The following is a 23,244-nucleotide window of genomic DNA, read 5'->3' on the forward strand; positions in this document are numbered from 1 at the left end:
ACAGATTCAAACCTCACCAATTGACAACAAACTTACTTGAAATCTAAGTACGACTTCTTCCAGTCTGTGGGAGTTTTGTCGTTCGGCTTACCATGGTCATCTAAAAGACCATCTTTTATCATCTTTTTCTTCAGTGATGCCTGAAATAACAAGCATTATGCGAGTACTGCTACAGCAATACATATCCCCTACCGAGCACAACATTTTATTTTAATCTCCTAACTTGAAGGATCGTAACTCTGTAAACAATGGGTAAATCGACATAATGTGTAACAGAACATCATAAAGCTATACACAAAATTTCAGCTCAATATCTTGAGGCATTGCAAAACAAAGGCTAAAGACCAAGAGTTAAATCGCCATAAAAGTTAAAACTTGATCTGTAACAGAATATGATAAAGCTATATAAAACCATTTCAACTCATTATCTTAAGGCATTGTGAAAAAACCCATCTGGAAAACTATGAGGGATGGACAGACAGAAGGATGGAGATGAAACCTATCGTCCCCTCCGGTTGGACCAGTAGGGAATTAAGTATCCTGATAGTACTGCTAAAGCAATACATGTCTCCTACCTGGCACAACAAATTTTTGTATGTCCTAAATTTCAGGGACAACTTTGTGATCAAGAGTACCAGTGAGGTACATGATATGTCCATCAGGAGTTTGATGGAAAATCATATGATGTTCAGAATATAGACAAATTATTCAGAGACTTAGTAACTGTATGTGACACACCACCATCCCAAGTTGTTCCTACATGCAAGATTTGATGATCCTGTATGCATCTGTATGCAAGATATGGCCCGAACAAGGATTTACTGTTATAAAGTTACTGTTATAAAGTTATAAAGTATTAAGAGTTAGAATAAAGTATTAAGAGTTATAACGTATGAGGAGGATAAAGAACATGTATAAAGAGGTGAATAAAGCATTAAGAGTTAGAACGTACATTGAGAAGGATAAAGAACATGTATAAAGAGGTGAATAAAGCATTAAGAGTTAGAATGTATGAGGAGGATAAAGAACATGTATAAAGAGGCGAATAAAGCATTAAGAGTTAGAACATACGAGGAGGATAAAGAACATGTATAAAGAGGTGAATAAAGCATTAAGAGTTAGAATGTATGAGGAGGATAAAGAACATGTATAAAGAGGTGAATAAAGCATTAAGAGTTAGAACGTACGAGGAGGATAAAGAACATGTATAAAGAGGTGAATAAAGCATTAAGAGTTAGAACGTACGAAGAGGATAAAGAACATGTATAAAGAGGTGAATAAAGCATTAAGAGTTAGAACGTACGAGGAGGATAAAGAACATGTATAAAGAGGTGAATAAAGCATTAAGAGTTAGAACGTACGAGGAGGATAAAGAACATGTATAAAGAGGTGAATAAAGCATTAAGAGTTAGAACGTATGAGGAGGATAAAGAACATGTATAAACAGGTGAATAAAGCATTAAGAGTTAGAACGTACGAGGAGGATAAAGAAATGTAAAAAGAGGTGAATAAAGCATTAAGAGTTAGAACGTACGAGGAGGATAAAGAAATGTATAAAGAGGTGAATAAAGCATTAAGAGTTAGAACGTACGAGGAGGATAAAGAACATGTATAAAGAGGTGAATAAAGCATTAAGAGTTAGAACGTACGAAGAGGATAAAGAACATGTATAAAGAGGTGAATAAAGCATTAAGAGTTAGAACGTACGAGGAGGATAAAGAACATGTATAAAGAGGTGAATAAAGCATTAAGAGTTAGAACGTACGAGGAGGATAAAGAACATGTATAAAGAGGTGAATAAAGCATTAAGAGTTAGAACGTACATTGAGAAGGATAAAGAACATGTATAAAGAGGTGAATAAAGCATTAAGAGTTAGAACGTATGAGGAGGATAAAGAACATGTATAAAGAGGTGAATAAAGCATTAAGAGTTAGAACGTACGAAGAGGATAAAGAACATGTATAAAGAGGTGAATAAAGCATTAAGAGTTAGAACGTACGAGGAGGATAAAGAACATGTATAAAGAGGTGAATAAAGCATTAAGAGTTAGAACGTACGAAGAGGATAAAGAACATGTATAAAGAGGTGAATAAAGCATTAAGAGTTAGAATGTATGTTGAGAAGGATAAAGAACATGTATAAAGAGGTGAATAAAGCATTAAGAGTTAGAACGTACGTTAAGGATAAAGAACATGTATAAAGAGGTGAATAAAGCATTAAGAGTTAGAATGTATGTTGAGAAGGATAAAGAACATGTATAAAGAGGTGAATAAAGCATTAAGAGTTAGAACGTACATTAAGGATAAAGAACATGTATAAAGAGGTGAATAAAGCATTAAGAGTTAGAACGTACGAAGAGGATAAAGAACATGTATAAAGAGGTGAATAAAGCATTAAGAGTTAGAACGTACATTGAGAAGGATAAAGAACATGTATAAAGAGGTGAATAAAGCATTAAGAGTTAGAACGTATGAGGAGGATAAAGAACATGTATAAAGAGGTGAATAAAGCATTAAGAGTTAGAACATACGAAGAGGATAAAGAACATGTATAAAGAGGTGAATAAAGCATTAAGAGTTAGAACGTACGAAGAGGATAAAGAACATGTATAGAGGTGAATAAAGCATTAAGAGTTAGAACGTACGAAGAGGATAAAGAACATGTATAAAGAGGTGAATAAAGCATTAAGAGTTAGAACGTACGAGGAGGATAAAGAACATGTATAAAGAGGTGAATAAAGCATTAAGAGTTAGAACGTATGTTGAGAAGGATAAAGAACATGTATAAACAGGTGAATAAAGCATTAAGAGTTAGAACGTACGAGGAGGATAAAGCACATGTATAAAGAGGTGAATAATAAGAGTTAAACGTACGACTGGTCCGAGACACCACTTCCTGGGGTACGTGTCACGCTCCATGATCACTCGCTTGATCTTGGCAACCACCCCGTGATCACACGACGACATCACCGCCGTCGTCATCTGACCAATAGCTGAAACAGTCACAGATCACAGTCACAAACACAACAATCACAGATCACAAACACAACAATCACAGATTACAATCACAAACACAACAATCACAGCAATCATAGTCAAAGATCACAAACTACAATCACAGTCACAGATCACATCACAACAATCACAGTCACAGATCACAAACAATAATCACAGTCACAGATCACAAACAACAATCACAGTCACAGATCACATCACAACAATCACAGTCACAGATCACAAACTACAATCACAGTCACAGATCACATCACAACAATCACAGTCACATATCACAAACAATAATCACAGTCACAGATCACAAACAACAATCACAGATCACAATCAATGGTATTTTTTCTTTTTTTCAACCAAAAAGAAATCTAAAGCAGGATTTTCCAAAAAAAAATTCAATATATACTCTTCAAAAGAAGAAACGCAAAACCACATTGTCGTAACATTTGGAGAATTGATTTAATTATTGAATGGTGAGTCCGATAATTACCAAATGTTGCAGGATTGTTCACAATTCACTCTAGTCCATTGTGAGTAAGAGATAGGACACACCGTCAAGGTCATCTGGAGTCAATACCGGGTGTGGCCTCCGCGTGTGTTGACAACTGCCTGGCACCGCCTGCCCATTGAAGCAACCAGAGTACGGATGACATCCCGGGGGATGGTGGCCCACTCGGCCTGCAAGGCTGCTGCCAGCTCGGGCAGGGTCTGTGGCTGTGGTTGTTGCTGTCGGAGGCGTCGGTCCAACTCGTCCCATAGATGCTCAATTGGGTTCAAATCCGGTGATATCGATGGCCAAGGAAGGACATTAATGTTGTTCTGTAGGAAAGCCGTTGTGAGACGTGCTGTGTGAGGCCTGGCGTTGTCATGTTGGAACACTGCGTTGGCGTTGGCCATAACTGGAACGATGTGTGGCCGGAGGATCTGGTCAATGTAGCCCTGTGCATTCAGGTTGCCCTGCATGTGGACCAGGTCAGTTCTGCCAGTGTGTGAGATGGCTGCCCACACCATGACACTACCCCCGCCGAATCTGTCCACTTCCTGCACGCAGTTTGCCGCATAACGTTCACCACGACGCCTATACACGCGACATCTTCCATCATGACGTCGGAGCAGAAATCGGGACTCGTCACTGAACCACACCCGTCTCCATCGCAGTTGAGGCCATTGTCGATGAATCTGGCACCACTGCAGTCGGAGTCGACGGTGTTGTGGTGTTAAGATGACACCTCGAACTGGACGTCTGGTACGAATTCCTACCTCACGTAGGCGGTTCCGTACGGTCTGGTCGGATATCCTGCGCAAACCTGGTATTGCTGCGGCTGTGGAGGTGGCAGTAGTCAATCGTTCCCGAAGGTGGCGTACCCGGATGTAGCGGTCCTGCCCAGGGGTAGTGACCCGTGGTCGACCGGATCTAGGGAGGTCACGTGTTGATCCATGTTGCTGGTAACGGTCCCCCAGTCTGGAGATGGTGCTTGGGGACACATGGAATGCCCTGGCAACGGCCGTTCTGGATTCGCCTGCGTCTAGTCGGCCGATGGCATTGTTTCTCTGCGGTTCACTGAGACGTGGCATGTCCTGGATTGTCAACTGTCGGCCAGATACAGAGGCCAGGCAAGCGAACACCCTGCACTTTTATACTGTCGGTGTTCATGTTGCACGTGCAGACAACGCACGTGCAGTGGTGACATGGTTTGCACGTGGCTGCGTTTTTGCGAATATTCACATTTTGGAACTTTATTGTACAGTAGCTGCGTTTTATCGAATGTAACCGTGGGAATGTGTTTGGGACATGCAATGACCTTATATTCACAAAGCATGAACCGGTAGGAAACATAAAATCGGAGTTATAACCCATTTGTACCCTTTTGCGTTTCTTTTTTTGAAGAGTATATTTAAAAATAAAACCACCATCATTGGAAATAAAAACATACATAATCTCCTGATATTCGACTACAACTTGGCAAACCATTTTTTCTGGTCTGGTTTTAACATTACTTTATTAAGTTAACCTTAAAAACTATTTTGTTTTAAATAAATTAAATTAGATTAATATAACAGATTATAAAGCTCATAAAAAGTAAAACCGTTTCTCACCAAGAGCAATAGCTTCTCCCTTGGTTGTAATTATGACGATCTCTTCATCTACTTCAATTCCATCTTCATACCGTAACACGCCCGGCAGCATGATCTTAGCACCGTAACATATAGCATTTACCTGAAAACAGTGAACACTTACCATCACATTTTGTCAAAACAAAAACAAATTTATACACAAATGTAATATGATCTTAGCACCATAACAGTGCATAAAATTTGGCACAAAAGATTTTGTTCTTCGTCTTGTCAGTTAAGCGTACTGCTCACCTTCTTTCTTCCCAAGGGGAATAAAGGCTTTCAAATAGCATATCCTGGATTAGACAAACTTGGCCAATCGCAGCGAAGCTGACGAAATCCAGCCAAGGGAATGTATTGCGCGGGAATACTACTTGCGATCGTGCGATACTACTTTTGTTTTTTGTTTGCACGTCGTTTTTTTAATTTAACGAAATAGAAAAGTGCATTTACACGTTTCCACGTAGCTCTCACATCCCTGAAAAGCTGTAATCGTTCATCAGAAAATGTTTTAAAAAGAAATCACTTTTTTTAAAGAAAATAAGCCTAGACTGCCGATGCGTGAAAGATGCAATGTATCCAATTGAAATCAGAATCGCAGTCGATATAAAAGGAATGTTTTATTTAACAACGCACTCAAGACATTTTATTTACGGTTATGACATCAGACATATGGTTAAGGATCACCTTGCTTTTACAATACTTCGGTGGGTTTAAAAGGTTTTGTTTTGTCATTTCCAACCCCAAATCAGCCATTTGTTTCATTACGTATTTGTCTTTCTTCATTATATTTCTCACAGTGTAACAAATAGTAAGATACATTTTCGGTTTCTTTACAACGTAAACAGTTTGACGTTGGGGAGCTTTTTAATTTAAATTTTGTATCATATTATATTATTTATACTTCATGGAAACCCTATGATGTAATAACACTCATCAAATGCAGCCTCATATTATAATTGACATACGTATTATTTATACCTCGTGGAAACCCTACGATGTAACAACACTCATCAAATGCAGCCTCATATTATAATTGACATACGTATTATTTATACCTCGTGGAAACCCTACGATGTAATAACACTCATCAAATGCAGCCTCATATAATAATTGACATACGTATTATTTATACCTCGTGGAAACCCTCCGATGTAACAACACTCATCAAATGCAGCCTCATATAATAATTGACATACGTATTATTTATACCTCGTGGAAACCCTCCGATGTAACAACACTCATCAAATGCAGCCTCATATTATAACTGACATACGTATTATTTATACCTCGTGGAAACCCTACGCTGTAATAATACTCATCAAATGCAGCCTCATATTATAACTGACATACGTATTATTTATACCTCGTGGAAACCCTACGCTGTAATAATACTCATCAAATGCAGCCTCATATTATAACTGACATACGTATTATTTATACCTCGTGGAAACCCTACGCTGTAATAATACTCATCAAATGCAGCCTCATATTATAACTGACATACGTATTATTTATACCTCGTGGAAACCCTACGCTGTAATAATACTCATCAAATGCAGCCTCATATTATAACTGACATACGTATTATTTATACCTCGTGGAAACCCTACGCTGTAATAATACTCATCAAATGCAGCCTCATATAATAATTGACATACGTATTATTTATACCTCGTGGAAACCCTCCGATGTAACAACACTCATCAAATGCAGCCTTATATAATAATTGACATACGTATTATTTATACCTCGTGGAAACCCTCCGATGTAACAACACTCATCAAATGCAGCCTCATATTATAATTGACCGATGTAATAACACTCATCAAATGCAGCCTCATACATTATAATTGACATACGTATTATTTATACCTCGTGGAAACCCTATGATGTAATAACACTCATCAAATGCAGCCTCATATTATAATTGACATACCTCGGAAACCCTGATGTAAAACACTCATCAAATGCAGCCTCATATTATAATTGACATACGTATATTTATACTCGTGGAAACCCTCAAACAACACTCATCAAATGCAGCCTCATATTATAATTGACATACGTATTATTTATACCTCGTGGAAACCCTACGCTGTAATAATACTCATCAAATGCAGCCTCATATTATAATTGACATACCCATTATTTATACCTCGTGGAAACCCTACGATGTAACAACACTCATCAAATGCAGCCTCATTTTATAATCTCCCGTTGGAAGGAAGGAAATGTTTTATTTAACGACGCACTCAACACATTTTATTTACGGTTATATGGCGTCGGACCACACATGTATTGAGAGAGGAAACCCGCTGTCGCCACTTCATGGGCTACTCTTTTCAATTAGCAGCAAGGGATCTTTTACATGCACCATCCCACAGACAGGATAGTACATACCACAGCCTTTGTTACACCAGTTGTGGAGCACTGGCTGGAACAAGAAATAGCCCAAACCGATCGTTCATCAAGCAAGTGCTTTACCACTGGGCTACATCCCACCCCTCGCAGTTGATACAAAGTCAGCACTGCAGTGATACAAAATTGAAACTGTGTTTATAAGTCTCGAAAAAGTTTAGTAACATACATGTAGTTACACATTCCATTTGATCATTTCGCTATGTGCACAAAATCATACGCTGTTCAGAAATTAAAGTGCCTGTCCTGAATTTCAGCCATAGCAAGAGTTCCATCCAACCTCCAACAAAATAAATATATACCCGACTTTTTTTTTTTTTTTTAAACAATATCTTATCTTAAACATGTTTTAAATGTGAAACACTACACACATAAAAACATTCAGAATTCCCCGACTTAATTATTTCAAATTTAGCTTAGCGGGTGGAACAAAAAATAAATTGCAGAGCATAGAATTTGGCACAAACGATTTTGTTGTTCGTCTGTAGGTTATGCAAAACCAATTAAATATCAACATAAACGGATTGTTCATGCAAAAGCTGTAATCACTTATCCAAAAATCCAATATCATCAATGTTTTGAAAAACTGCGTGCAGTGGGAAATTCCTGACCTAGATGTACGTCATATTTACTTGATGGTAATGTTCTAACCAGCTTTTTCTCCATCATTCAACGTTTATTGTCCAACCCAGTGTTATTGTGTAACCCAGTGTTTATTGTCCAACCCAGTGTTTATTGTCCAACCCAGTGTTTATTGTCCAACCCAGTGTTATTGTGCAACCCAGTGTTTATTGTGCAACCGTGTTCATTGTGTAACCCAGTGTTATTGTGTAACCCTGTGTTATTGTGTAACCCAGTGTTTATCGTGTAACCCAGTGTTATTGTGTAACCCAGTGTTTATTGTGTAACCCAGTGTTTATTGTGTAACCCTGTGTTTATTGTGTAACCCTGTGTTTATCGTGTAACCCAGTGTTTATCGTGTAACCCAGTGTTTATCGTGTAACCCAGTGTTTATCGTGTAACCCTGTGTGTAACCGTGTTTATCGTGTAACCCAGTGTTTATCGTGTAACCCAGTGTTTATCGTGTAACCCAGTGTTTATCGTGTAACCCTGTGTTTATCGTGTAACCCAGTGTTTATCGTGTAACCCAGTGTTTATCGCGTAACCCAGTGTTTATCGCGTAACCCAGTGTTATTTGCGTAACCCAGTGTTTATTGTGTAACTCAGTGTTTATTGTGTAACCCAGTGTTTATTGTGTAACCCAGTGTTTATTGTGTAACCCAGTGTTTATTGTGTAACCCAGTGTTATTGTGTAACCCAGTGTTTATCGTGTAACCCAGTGTTTATCGTGTAACGTAGCAGTGTTAGTAGTGTAACAGTGTTATTAACCATGTATGGTTGTAACCCAGTGTTTATTGTGTAACCCAGTGTCATTGTGTAACCCTGTGTTATTGTGTAACCCAGTGTTAATTGTGTAACTGTGTGTTTATTGTGTAACCCTGTGTTTATCGTGTAACCCTGTGTTTATCGTGTAACCCAGTGTTTATTGTGTAACCCAGTGTTATTGTGTAACCCAGTGTTTATTGTGTAACCCAGTGTTATTGTGTAACCCAGTGTTATTGTGTAACCCAGTGTTTATTGTGTAACCCAGTGTTATCGTGTAACCCAGTGTTTATCGTGTAACCCAGTGTTATTATGTAACCCAGTGTTTATTGTGTAACCCAGTGTTATTGTGTAACCCTGTGTTATTGTGTAACCCAGTGTTAATTGTGTAACCATGCATGTGTAACTAGTGTTATGTGGTAACAGTGTTATTAACCCAGTGTAACCCTGTGTTTATTGTGTAACCCAGTGTTTATCGTGTAACCCTGTGTTATTGTGTAACCCAGTGTTTATTGTGTAACCCAGTGTTATTGTGTAACCCAGTGTTATTGTGTAACCCAGTGTTTATTGTCTAACCCAGTGTTTATTGTGTAACCCAGTGTTATGCATGGTTGTAACTAGTGTTATGTGTGTAACCCTGTGTTGTATAGCTGTTGTATAGTAGCCATGTTTATGGTGTAACCCAGTGTGTAACTATTGTCTAACCCAGTGTTATTGTGTAACCCAGTGTTATGTGTGTAACCAGTGTTATTGTGTAACCCTGTTTATTGTGTAACCATGCATGGTGTTATTGTGTTACCCAGTGTGTATTGTGTAACCCTGTTGTTTAACCATGCATGTGTAACCCAGTGTTAATTGTGTAACAGTGTTTATGTGTTAACTAGCTGTGTAACCCATGTGTTGTAACTAGCTGTTATGTGGTACCCTGTGTTTATCGGTGTAACCCAGTGTTTATTGTGTAACCCAGTGTTATTGTGTAACCCAGTGTTTATTGTGTAACCCAGTGTTTATTGTGTAACCCAGTGTTTATTGTAACCCAGTGTTATTGTGTAACCCAGTGTTTATTGTGTAACCCAGTGTTATCGTGTAACCCAGTGTTTATCGTGTAACCCAGTGTTTAACTAGTGTAACCCAGTGTTTATCGTGTAACCCAGTGTTATTATGTAACCATGCATGGTGTAACTAGCTGTTATGTGTAACCCAGTGTCATTGTGTAACTAGCTGTGTTAGTAACCATGCATGTGTAACCCAGTGTTATGTGGTAACAGTGTATGGGTGTAACTAGTGTTTATAGTAACCATGCATGGTTGTAACCCTGTTATGTGGTAACAGTGTAACCCAGTGTTTATCGTTGTAACCCATGTGTTGTAACTAGCTGTTACCCAGTAACAGTGTATATGTGTAACCCAGTGTTATTGTGTAACCCAGTGTTTGTAACCCAGTGTTTATAACCCAGTGTTTATTGTCCCAGTGTTATTGTGTAACCAGTGTTATGTGTGTAACCCTGTGTTGTATCTAGTGTTGTACCCATGTTTATGGTGTAACCCAGTGTTATTGTGGTAACCCAGTGTTATTGTGTAACCCAGTGTAACCCAGTGTTATGTGGTAACAGTGTGTAACCCAGTGTTATTGTGTAACCCAGTGTTATGTAACCCTGTGTGTAACCCAGCTGTTTATTGTGTAACCCAGTGTTATTGTGTAACCCATGTGTAACAGTGTATTGTGTAACCCTGTTGTATAGTAACCATGCATTGTGTAACCCAGTGTTTATTGTGTAACCCAGTGTTTATTGTCCAACAGTGTTTATCATCTAACCCAGTGTTTATTGTGTAACCCAGTGTTTGTTGCGTAACCCAGTGTTTGTTGTGTAACCCAGTGTTTATTGTCTAACCCAGTGTTTATTGTCTAACCCAGTGTTACTATCTAACCCAGTGTTAATTGTCTAACCCAGTGTTATTGTCCAACCCAGTGTTTATCGTCCAACCCAGTGTTTATCGTCCAACCCAGTGTTTATTGTCCAACCCAGTATTATTGTCCAACCCTGTTTTTTTGACAAACCCAGTGTTTACTGTCTAACCCAGTGTTTATCGTCCAACCCAGTGTTTATTGTCCAACCCTATGTTATTGTCCAACCCAGTGTTTACTGTCCAACCCAGTGTTTACTGTCCAACCCAGTGTTTATTGTCCAACCCAGTATTATTGTCCAACCCTGTTTTTTGGACAAACCCAGTGTTTACTGTCTAACTCAGTGTTTATCATCCAACCCAGTGTTTATTGTGTAACCCAGTGTTTATTGTCCAACCCAGTGTTTACTGTCCAACTCAGTGTTTACTGTCCAACTCAGTGTTTACTGTCCAATAGTGTTTATTGTCCAACAGTGTTTACTGTCTAACCCAGTGTTTATTGTCCAACAGTTTTATTGTCGAACCCTGTCCAACCCAGTGTTATTGTCAAACCCAGTGTTTACTGTCTAACCCAGTGTTTATTGTCTAACCCAGTGTTTACTGTCCAACCCAGTATTTACTGTCCAACCCAGTATTTATTGTCGAACCCAGTGTTTATTGTCTAACCCAGTGTTTATTGTCTAACACAATGTTTATTGTCTAACCCAGTGTTGATTGTCATAAGTATTGAAATAGAAATAGGCTTGATATTGTAGCTTTAAAATCAGCACTGGTGTGCTGACAACTCCAGTAAGGTAACGTACAGCCGTGTCTTTCATGATGATTCGTTTGTGAGATGTGAGCAGAGCCTCGAGGGGTCGGATGACGCGACGCAGGTACGACTCATCTTTCTGGGTGTCATACACCCACTGTGCATCCATCACGTCATGCATCGTCACCAGTCCTTCCTGAAAACAACAGCAAACTATGATATTCTTATTCTTTTCTTAAATAAATATTTATTGTCCCATATCATATAGCAGTTCCGGGGTTGGGAGCTATGAATCACTGCTTAACACACATATATCCACATGTTCTATGCAACAAAAAACCCTTTAAAACTAACAAACTAATTGAAACAAATCTGATATTCTTATTTCACTTCAGAATATAGTCAGATTAAAAAAAATACATTAAACCTGATAAAGAAATAACCAGCATCAATGACGAATCTGTTCCCTGATTTAGGACCAGCTCAATTATTCTTACTCAAATACAATTTAGAATATATTTAAGGATGTTTTTAATACAACATTGAGAAGGCAGATACATGTACATGCAAGTTATCTTTAACCATAAGCTGATTGCGTGTTGAGTTACTAGAAAACTAACCAATTCAGCAATCAAACATAACTTAGAATATATGAACATACTGTGTTAGTTCTTTACAAATATACTACTAAGAAAGGCAGTTATTTTGAATTAGAAACTTACATTTTTAATTTGGATATGAATTTTGTTTTCAGACAATGAAAAGAAACTAATCATTAATGTTAAATAAAAGACAAGAGTACCGGTGAGGTACATGATACGCCCATCAGGAGTTTGATAGGAAACCATATCTATATTAATGAATAATGAATATGTTACGGGTATGATTCAGTTGTCAGTGCACAATTTTAAGGATTTTGGTTGCTTGCCCAGAGGGCAAGTATGGGTTCACATTGAGATTGCCCCTCCAAAATTTTGGTTACCTATTTCATCTGTGTTTTGAAAATAGAGTTATATTTATATTCCAATAAAACAGCAACCAACAGGTTTGGAATTAATATGTTGTCACTGAAAAATGTAATATGTACCGTCTGACAATAAAATACATCACTTTTTAATATTTTAAAAGGTTTTGTATTAGAAATTTTAAATTTGTAAATGCCTATTGTCTTGGTAATGATAAAGACCAGAATATAGTTAAAAACACACAATTGATACACACTTCAGGTGGGGGGTTTTCTAAGTCCAAATGTGAATTAAAAAGGTAGAGATAAGAGGTGGATGAATGCAAAATGGAGTCTGATAAAAGACAGCACACACAAAAACACTATTACAATAGTTATATATTATCGTTTTGTTTTATTCCATGTTTTTTTTTAAATAATGTTTTTAAATGTTTGTAGTTATACACATGTACACGTAAGGCCTAACTGCTTAAGATTTTTGTGATTTGGTGACATGTCAGCTATTTTCCAATTGAACGCACTAGAATGTTTCAGCTGATTACGATTTTTCCCGATATCTCACAAGATCGGCTGAGGAGTTCCGAGTGGCAAACAAACCCATGTGATTTCGACTGATTGACTAACGCTTTAGATAACGATAGTTTAAAAGCGATTGTGGGCAAGGAAACTGCACATTATTATGGGATACAACTTGCAATTTGCTGTAGAAAAAAATTTGTTGTCCGACAGGCAACTAGTATCATAAAATTAAGTTGCCATACTGAATATTAGGGTCGTCACGGAAGATCGGACGACTGTAAAAATTGAGCGCTGACTGTAATTATTTGAAATTAAAATGGGATGGATGAACTGTTTGTTTTGGACCAACCACCGTCCCAAGTTGTTCCAACATGTGGTTTGATGTGTCCTGTATGCAAGATATAATCTGGAGAAGGATTTACTGTTCTGTGCAGTAGACCATAGTGACCTAGTACTTGTATGCAACACAACGCCATTCCAAGTTGTTCTTACATGTGAGGTTTGATGGTCCTGTATGCATCTGTATGCAAGATATGGTCTTGACAAGGATTTACTGTTATGTGCAGTAGACCATGAAAAGTCGATCACATGTGATGTTTGATGGTCCTGTATACATGCATCTGTATGCAAGATATGGTCCAGACAAGGAATTACCGTTATGAGCAGTAGACTGTGAAAAGTAGGTCACAGTGACCTAGAAATAGTATGCAACACACTGCCATCCCAAGTTGTTCCTACATGTGAGGTTTGATGGTTCTATATGCATGTGTATGCAAGATATGATCCGGACAAGAAAAAGTTAACAGATGGAGGTACAGATCCACGGATGTATGGAGGACAACGCCATACTATAATGCGACCCCATAGATGGGCATATAAAAAATCAGATGGACATTATGAACTTCTGTGAAAACATTCCTGTCAATAAACCAAAAACATAAATAACCAATCCTATTAAGCTAACAATATTAACAGCTGAAACCATAAATAATTTCTTCCTGCAGTCAGTACAAATTAGACAATACACCGTTACTGGTGACACGGCAACATGGATTGCTGTCACTGTTCTTGACATGCATGTCCGTTATACCAGAATCAGAGGATTTGATGAAAGAATAATCTCAGTGATTTCAATATTGTGAGATGTATGCAATCTATTTAATAAACATGCTTCAAATATTAATAAATAAACCTATAAAATATAGAGTAAATTCTCAAATCGAACCTGCTTCGATTAGCAGCTGGGTCTGAGAGAGTTTCAAAACAAATACAGGCCCGTCTTTAATAGACGTGTTTGTGCTATTGTAGCTTCTTCTCTTCCCCATCAATAGACATGTTTGTGCTATTGTAGCTTCTTCTCTTCCCCATCAATAGACGTGTTTGTGCTATTGTAGCTTCTTCTCTTCCCCATCAATAGACATGTTTGTGCTATTGTAGCTTCTTCTCTTCCCCATCAATAGACGTGTTTGTGCTATTGTAGCTTCTTCTCTTCCCCATCAATAGACGTGTTTGTGCTATTGTAGCTTCTTTTCTTCCCCTTCAATAGACATGTTTGTGCTATTGTAGCTTCTTCTCTTCCCCTTCAAGACATGTTTGTGCTATTGTAGCTTCTTCTCTTCCCCATCAATAGACATGTTTGTGCTATTGTAGCTTCTTCTCTTCCCCTTCAATAGACATGTTTGTGCTATTGTAGCTTCTTTTCTTCCCCTTCAATAGACATGTTTGTGCTATTGTAGCTTCTTCTCTTCCCCTTCAAGACATGTTTGTGCTATTGTAGCTTCTTCTCTTCCCCATCAATAGACGTGTTTGTGCTATTGTAGCTTCTTCTCTTCCCCTTCAATAGACATGTTTGTGCTATTGTAGCTTCTTTTCTTCCCCTTTAATAGACATGTTTGTGCTATTGTAGCTTCTTCTCTTCCCCTTCAATAGACATGTTTGTGCTATTGTAGCTTCTTCTCTTCCCCTTCAATAGACATGTTTGTGCTATTGTAGCTTCTTTTCTTCCCCTTTAATAGACATGTTTGTGCTATTGTAGCTTCTTCTCTTCCCCTTCAATAGACATGTTTGTGCTATTGTAGCTTCTTTTCTTCCCCTTCAATAGACATGTTTGTGCTATTGTAGCTTCTTTTCTTCCCCTTTAATAGACATGTTTGTGCTATTGTAGCTTCTTCTCTTCCCCTTCAATAGACATGTTTGTGCTATTGTAGCTTCTTTTCTTCCCCTTCAATAGACATGTTTGTGCTATTGTAGCTTCTTCTCTTCCCCTTCAATAGACATGTTTGTGCTATTGTAGCTTCTTTTCTTCCCCTTTAATAGACATGTTTGTGCTATTGTAGCTTCTTTTCTTCCCCTTCAATAGACATGTTTGTGCTATTGTAGCTTCTTCTCTTCCCCTTCAATAGACATGTTTGTGCTATTGTAGCTTCTTTTCTTCCCCTTTTCTTTTTTGTGTAACACCACCACCACTAAAGCACATTAATTAATCATCATCTGTTGGGTGTCAAACATTTGGCAATTTGGACATATATTCTAAGAGAGGAAACCCGCTATATTTTTCCATTAGCAGACAGGAAAGCACATACCACAGCCGTTGACCAGTTGTGGTGCACTGGTTGGAACAAAAAAACCTAATCAACTGAATGGATCACTGAGGTGATATGATCCTATGACGCAGGCGTCTCAGGCGAGCGCTCAGCTCGACTATTTTAGTTTAGATAGGTTCATGGCTAGTCATACTCGTCACAAGCTTATGTTTTTTCTTAATAAAAGTTTGTTCATATAATAATCTTATTCTTGAATAAAACACAATCTACAAACAAAAGAATGTGGAACAGGCAATCAACTAAAGTTGTTATTCTTTCAACAATTTATCTACATGTTATCACTGAAAATTCCCAATATATATTTAACAGTTGTATACTGCATCATCCAGTGGCCTGAAAAAAATGCACCAAGTATGATTTATGTGCCCTGCTTGAATCCCTGTCTTTAAATAAAATATTTGTATTTTAGAAAATGTTGCATGAAAAATAAAAAATAGAAGCCTGCCTGGAATAAAGGCCGGGTCTTAGAGCATCGCAAAACTAAAATTAGAAGCCTAGGCCTCAACTCAAGGATTTACTGCAGTTTCAATGCTTTCATGTACACATTAATTATGAGCTGAACACAAATTTGAACCTCGCATGGGACAAACCTTTTCTGACTGAATTCCCGATCTGACCCGACGTAGTTCCTGCATCTGACCTCCGACTCCGAGGAAGAGTCCCAGGTGAACGCACATTGTCCTGATGTATGTGCCGGCCTCGCAACTCGCCCAGAATATCCCTGAGCAAATATGGAGAGCACAATGTTAGTACGGTCGGGGACAGCAGCAATACCAGATACATGCTGCCCACTACACAACACGGAGTACACAATGTTATTACGGTCGGGGACAGCAGCAATATCAGATACATGCTGCCCACCATACAACACAGAGAACACAATGTTAGTATGGTCGGGGACAGCAGCAATACCAGATACATGCTGCCCACTATACAACACAGAGAACACAATGTTAGTACGGTCGGGGACAGCAGCAATACCAAATACATGCTGCCCACCATACGACACAGTGTTAGTACGGTCGGGGACAGCAGCAATACCAGATACATGCTGCCCACTATACAACACAGTGTTAGTACGGTCATGGACAGCAGCAATACCAGATACATGCTGCCCACCATACAACACAGTGTTAGTACGGTCGGGGACAGCAGCAATACCAGATACATGCTGCCCACCATACAACACAGAGAACACAATGTTAGTACTGTCGGGGACAACAGCAACACCAGATACATGCTGCCCACTATACAACACAATGTTAGTACAGTCAGGGACAGCAGCAATACCAGATACATGCTGCCCACCATACAACAGTGTTAGTACAGTCGGGGACAGCAACAATACCAGATACATGCTGCCCACTATACAACACAATGTTAGTACAGTCGGGGACAGCAGCAATACCAGATACATGCTGCCCACCATACAACACAGAGAACAATGTTAGTATGGTCGGGGACAGCAGCAATACCAGATACATGCTGCCCACTATACAACACAGTGTTAGTACGGAGTAGCACATGCTGCCCACTGTTAGTACGGTCGGGGACAGCAGCATGCTGCCCATACCAGATACAGTCGCAGCAACAATACCAGATACCTGCCCACCATACAACACAGAGAACACAATGTTAGTAGGTCGGGGACACAGCAATATCAGTACATGCTGCCCACCATACAACACAGAGAGAACAATGTTAGTACGGTCGGGGACAGCAGCAATATCAGATACATGCTGCCCACCATACAACACAGAGAACACAATGTTAGTATGGTCGGGGACAGCAGCAATACCAGATACATGCTGCCCACTATACAACACAGTGTTAGTACGGTCGGGGACAGTAGCAATACCAGATACATGCTGCCCACTATACAACACAGTGTTAGTACGGTCGGGGACAGCAACAATACCAGATACATGCTGCCCACCATACAACAGTGTTAGTACAGTCGGGGACAGCAACAATACCAGATACATGCTGCCCACCATACAACACAGAGAACACAATGTTAGTACGGTCGGGGACAGCAGCAATATCAGATACATGCTGCCCACCATACAACACAGAGAACACAATGTTAGTACGGTCGGGGACAGCAGCAATACCAGCTGCCCACTATACAACACAATGTTAGTACGGTCGTGGACAGCAGCAATACCAGATACATGCTGCCCACCATACAACACAGAGAACACAATGTTAGTACGGTCATGGACAGCAGCAATACCAGATACATGCTGCCCACCATACGACACAGTGTTAGTACGGTCATGGACAGCAGCAATACCAGATACATGCTGCCCACCATACAACACAGTGTTAGTACGGTTGTGGACAGCAGCAATACCAGATACATGCTGCCCACCATACGACACAGTGTTAGTACGGTCATGGACAGCAGCAATACCAGATACATGCTGCCCACCATACGACACAGTGTTAGTACGGTCGTGGACAGCAGCAATACCAGATACATGCTGCCCACTATACAACAGTGTTAGTACAGTCGAGGACAGCAACAATACCAGATACATGCTGCCCACTATACAACAGTGTTAGTACAGTCGGGGACAGCAACAATACCAGATACATGCTGCCCACCATACAACACGGAGAACACAATGTTAGTATGGTCGGGGACAGCAGCAATATCAGATACATGCTGCCCACCATACAACACAGAGAGAACAATGTTAGTACGGTCGGGGACAGCAGCAATATCAGATACATGCTGCCCACCATACAACACAGAGAACACAATGTTAGTACGGTCGGGGACAGCAGCAATATCAGATACATGCTGCCCACCATACAACACAGAGAACACAATGTTAGTACGGTCGGGGACAGCAGCAATATCAGATACATGCTGCCCACCATACAACACAGAGAACACAATGTTAGTACGGTCGGGGACAGCAGCAATATCAGATACATGCTGCCCACCATACGACACAGTGTTAGTACGGTCATGGACAGCAGCAATACCAGATACATGCTGCCCACCATACAACACAGTATTAGTACGGTCATGGACAGCAGCAATACCAGATACATGCTGCCCACCATACGACACAGTGTTAGTACGGTCATGGACAGCAGCAATACCAGATACATGCTGCCCACCATACAACACAGTGTTAGTACGGTCGTGGACAGCAGCAATACCAGATACATGCTGCCCACCATACGACACAGTGTTAGTACGGTCATGGACAGCAGCAATACCAGATACATGCTGCCCACCATACGACACAGTGTTAGTACGGTCGTGGACAGCAGCAATACCAGATACATGCTGCCCACTATACAACAGTGTTAGTACAGTCGGGGACAGCAACAATACCAGATACATGCTGCCCACTATACAACAGTGTTAGTACAGTCGGGGACAGCAACAATACCAGATACATGCTGCCCACCATACAACACGGAGAACACAATGTTAGTATGGTCGGGGACAGCAGCAATATCAGATACATGCTGCCCACCATACAACACAGAGAGAACAATGTTAGTACGGTCGGGGACAGCAGCAATATCAGATACATGCTGCCCACCATACAACACAGAGAACACAATGTTAGTACGGTCGGGGACAGCAGCAATATCAGATACATGCTGCCCACCATACAACACAGAGAACACAATGTTAGTACGGTCGGGGACAGCAGCAATATCAGATACATGCTGCCCACCATACAACACAGAGAACACAATGTTAGTACGGTCGGGGACAGCAGCAATATCAGATACATGCTGCCCACCATACGACACAGTGTTAGTACGGTCATGGACAGCAGCAATACAATGTTAGTACGGTCATGGACAGCAGCAATACCAGATACATGCTGCCCACCATACGACACAGTGTTAGTACATGGACAGCAGCAATACCAGATACATGCTGCCCACCATACAACACAGTGTTAGTACGGTCGTGGACAGCAGCAATACCAGATACATGCTGCCCACCATACGACACAGTGTTAGTACGGTCATGGACAGCAGCAATACCAGATACATGCTGCCCACCATACGACACAGTGTTAGTACGGTCGTGGACAGCAGCAATACCAGATACATGCTGCCCACTATACAACAGTGTTAGTACAGTCGGGGACAGCAACAATACAGATACATGCTGCCCACTATACAACAGTGTTAGTACAGTCGGGGACAGCAACAATACCAGATACATGCTGCCCACCATACAACACGGAGAACACAATGTTAGTATGGTCGGGGACAGCAGCAATATCAGATACATGCTGCCCACCATACAACACAGAGAACACAATGTTAGTACGGTCGGGGACAGCAGCAATATCAGATACATGCTGCCCACCATACAACACAGAGAACACAATGTTAGTACGGTCGGGGACAGCAGCAATATCAGATACATGCTGCCCACCATACAACACAGAGAACACAATGTTAGTACGGTCGGGGACAGCAGCAATATCAGATACATGCTGCCCACCATATAACACAGAACACAATGTTAGTACGGTCGGGGACAATCTAATTAAAATTAGCTCCACTATTACATGTGGATCTAACACCAGCCAGTTGGAGCTCATGTCCACCAATCAAAATCTTACTTGCAGAATCCTGCCATTGATTTAAAAATAATTTGAAAACATTCCGAATTATCCTGAGGGTATATGATATGTTTCATGTGAATTACGAATGCTGTATTTAGACCAGTAGAACTAATTTTAATCGGACACTGCATAGTCCCCAATGTCCAGGTAACATTTCGTCTGTAAATAATAATTTAAATATTGACCAATCAAACTTCGCCTTTTATAACGTTATTTGGGAGCATACAAATTCTAAAAATATCGGGCGAGTCTATTTTAGTGGCCACAGTACAGCGAACCATACCAATACGTACGGGGTGGGTTATCAGTCTTCAATTTTACATTAAAAATTATTTATTTATTTATAAAAAAACCCAAACTAAATCAGTCTTCAGTTTTACATTACAAATTATTTATTTTATAAAATAAAACATGTTTTAAGGCATTCGTAATTCACACGAAACATGTCGTATACCCTCAGGATAATTCGGAATGTTTTCAAATTATTTTTAAATCACTGGCAGGATTCTGCAAGTAAGATTTTGATTGGTGGACATGAGCTCCAACTGGCTGGTGTTAGATGCACATGTAATAGTGGAGCTAATTTTAATTAGATTGGGTCGGGGACAGCAGCAATACCAGATACATGCTGCCCACCATAGCCAATATATACACTGATCAGCTAACACATCATGGCCAATATATACACTGATCAGCTAACACATCATAACCAATATATACACTGATCAACTAACACATCATAGCCAATATATACACTGATCAACTAACACATCATAACCAATATATGCACTGATCAGCTAACACATCATAGCCAGTATATAGACTGATCAACTGACACAGCATGGTCAATATATGTAGACACTGATCAGCTAACACATCATAGCCAATATGAACACTGATCAGCTAACGCATCATGGCCAATATATAAACTGATCAACTAACACATCATAACCAATATATAGACCGATCAACTAACACATCATGGCCAATATATAGACTGATCAACTAACACATCATAACCAATATATACACTGATCAGCTAACATATTCTCAAATATTCACCAATCACTAACATACTTTGTTCAGTTCTGACACGTACATAAAGTTAAATGTTGTTTTGTTTAACGACACCACTAGAGCACATTGATTTATTAATCATTGGTTATTGGTTGTCAAACATTTGGTAATTTTGATACATAGTCTTAGAGAGAAAATCTGCAACATTCCTCCATTAGTAGGAAGGTATCTTTTTATATATGCACCATCTCACAAACAGGATAGCACATACCAAAGCCTTTGATATACCAATCATGGTGCACTGGCTGGAACGAGATATAGCCCAATGGGCCCACCAACAGGGATCGATCCTAGACCGACCATGCATCAGACGATTGCTTTACCACTGTGCTAGGTTGTGCCCTCAACACACATTGTAAGTATAACAACTACAAAGCAGCTTACCCATTGCCCTCTCCTTGTCGTACTCGAGCATCTTACACTCGTACACAGTGCGGATGCGCAGCTGACGCTTGACTGCAGAAATTAAGGGTGGCCGCTGAAACAATGCACCCGTCATGTTCTCCAGTTGCTGGAAGATAAAACCAATAGCAATTCAGGGCTAGCTCTGGGCGAGCAGAACATTTCGCCAAATTGTCCATTAAGCTTCAAAAATGGCAAAAACTCCTAACAAAATATCAATAATTACCTTAAATTTGTTCGCCAAATGGAAATAAAATCACAGGGCAAGGCCATTTGACTTTGATTGATCCTGCTGAGTACGATGGCCAGTTAGTAACATGCAAAATAATGTTCAGGGCATTGGGGCTTATTACTAGGACACTGCAGAAATTTGCCACCATTGAATTTGAGCTCTGCCAATTGTTTTTTAAATTTTGCAATTGGCGAATCTGGAGAATGGCAGAGCTAGCCTAGGGAGTTAGTTAGTGACATGTAGCAATATTTAATGCCCCGTTTTTCATGCTGCTTGTGTGTGGAAAACGGATGCTTTATAAAATCATTTCTATTGTTAACAATAGCAGTGATTTCATATAAACCTGTTTTCCCCACATGCTGTGTCTGCCTTAAACCACATACCTGGACATCTGTCCCGAGCTGGGAATATTTTATTATTAAACCACATACCTGGACATCTGCCCCGAGCTGGGAATATTTTATTATTAAACCACATACCTGGACATCTGCCCCGAGCTGGGAATATTTTATTATTAAACCATATACCTGGACATCTGCCCCGAGCTGGGAATATTTTATTATTAAACCACATACCTGGACATCTGCCCCGAGCTGGGAATATTTTATTATTAAACCACATACCTGGACATCTGCCCCGAGCTGGGAATATTTTATTATTAAACCTTTGATTTGTGATTAGTATTTCAATTGATTAGCAACTACTACTTAAAAGTGTTAGAATTGTGTTGCAATTTTTAATTTTGCAGAGCAAATTCTAATGTGATATTATCAAAATGTTCCCCAAAATTTCACGTATAGGTGTGTGATGTTTGGGATGGAGTTTGTGCACACTGAAATTATAAATAAATACGATACGACAGTTTGTTGAAAATCCTCCCAACTAACCACAAGACATAGACAAGCATTCTGAGACAACTGCTATAGCAATACATGCTGTCTACCTGGAGTAACACACTTCCTAAATTCATGGGCTATAACTGTCGAAAATGGGTAAATGGGCATGAGAGTCAAACTTGATCAAACAAACCCCAACCTCAGTAGTGTCATGGTTAAGCCATCGGACATAAGGCTGGTATGTACAGGGTTCCCAGCTCGGTAGCCCCCCCCCCCCCCCCACCCCCCGAGCGACTCAATGGGCAAGTGTAAGAGCACTACACCCTCTTCTCTCTCCCTAACAACCCCACTATCATGGACAGACAGCCCAGATAGCAGAGGTGTGTGCCCAGGATAGCATGCTTGAACC

At 39.8% G+C, this 23,244-nt stretch overlaps 1 protein-coding gene across 1 annotated transcript in view; it reads right to left on the reverse strand.

Annotated features, from left to right (window-relative positions):
* Positions 1 to 23,244, reverse strand: part of LOC121374366 (H/ACA ribonucleoprotein complex subunit DKC1-like) — a 53,768-nt gene that overhangs the window by 16,436 nt on the left and 14,088 nt on the right. The window contains exons 6-11 of the mRNA XM_041501471.1: positions 21,750 to 21,876; positions 16,260 to 16,390; positions 11,636 to 11,779; positions 5,107 to 5,227; positions 2,875 to 2,993; positions 37 to 140 (exon numbers count right to left, since the gene is read on the reverse strand). Of these exons, the coding sequence (XP_041357405.1) occupies positions 37 to 140; positions 2,875 to 2,993; positions 5,107 to 5,227; positions 11,636 to 11,779; positions 16,260 to 16,390; positions 21,750 to 21,876 (746 nt within the window). The remainder of the gene's footprint in view (positions 1 to 36; positions 141 to 2,874; positions 2,994 to 5,106; positions 5,228 to 11,635; positions 11,780 to 16,259; positions 16,391 to 21,749; positions 21,877 to 23,244) is intronic.

Source organism: Gigantopelta aegis, chromosome 1, assembly GCF_016097555.1.
Source record: "Gigantopelta aegis isolate Gae_Host chromosome 1, Gae_host_genome, whole genome shotgun sequence".
NCBI lineage: Eukaryota > Metazoa > Mollusca > Gastropoda > Neomphalida > Peltospiridae > Gigantopelta > Gigantopelta aegis.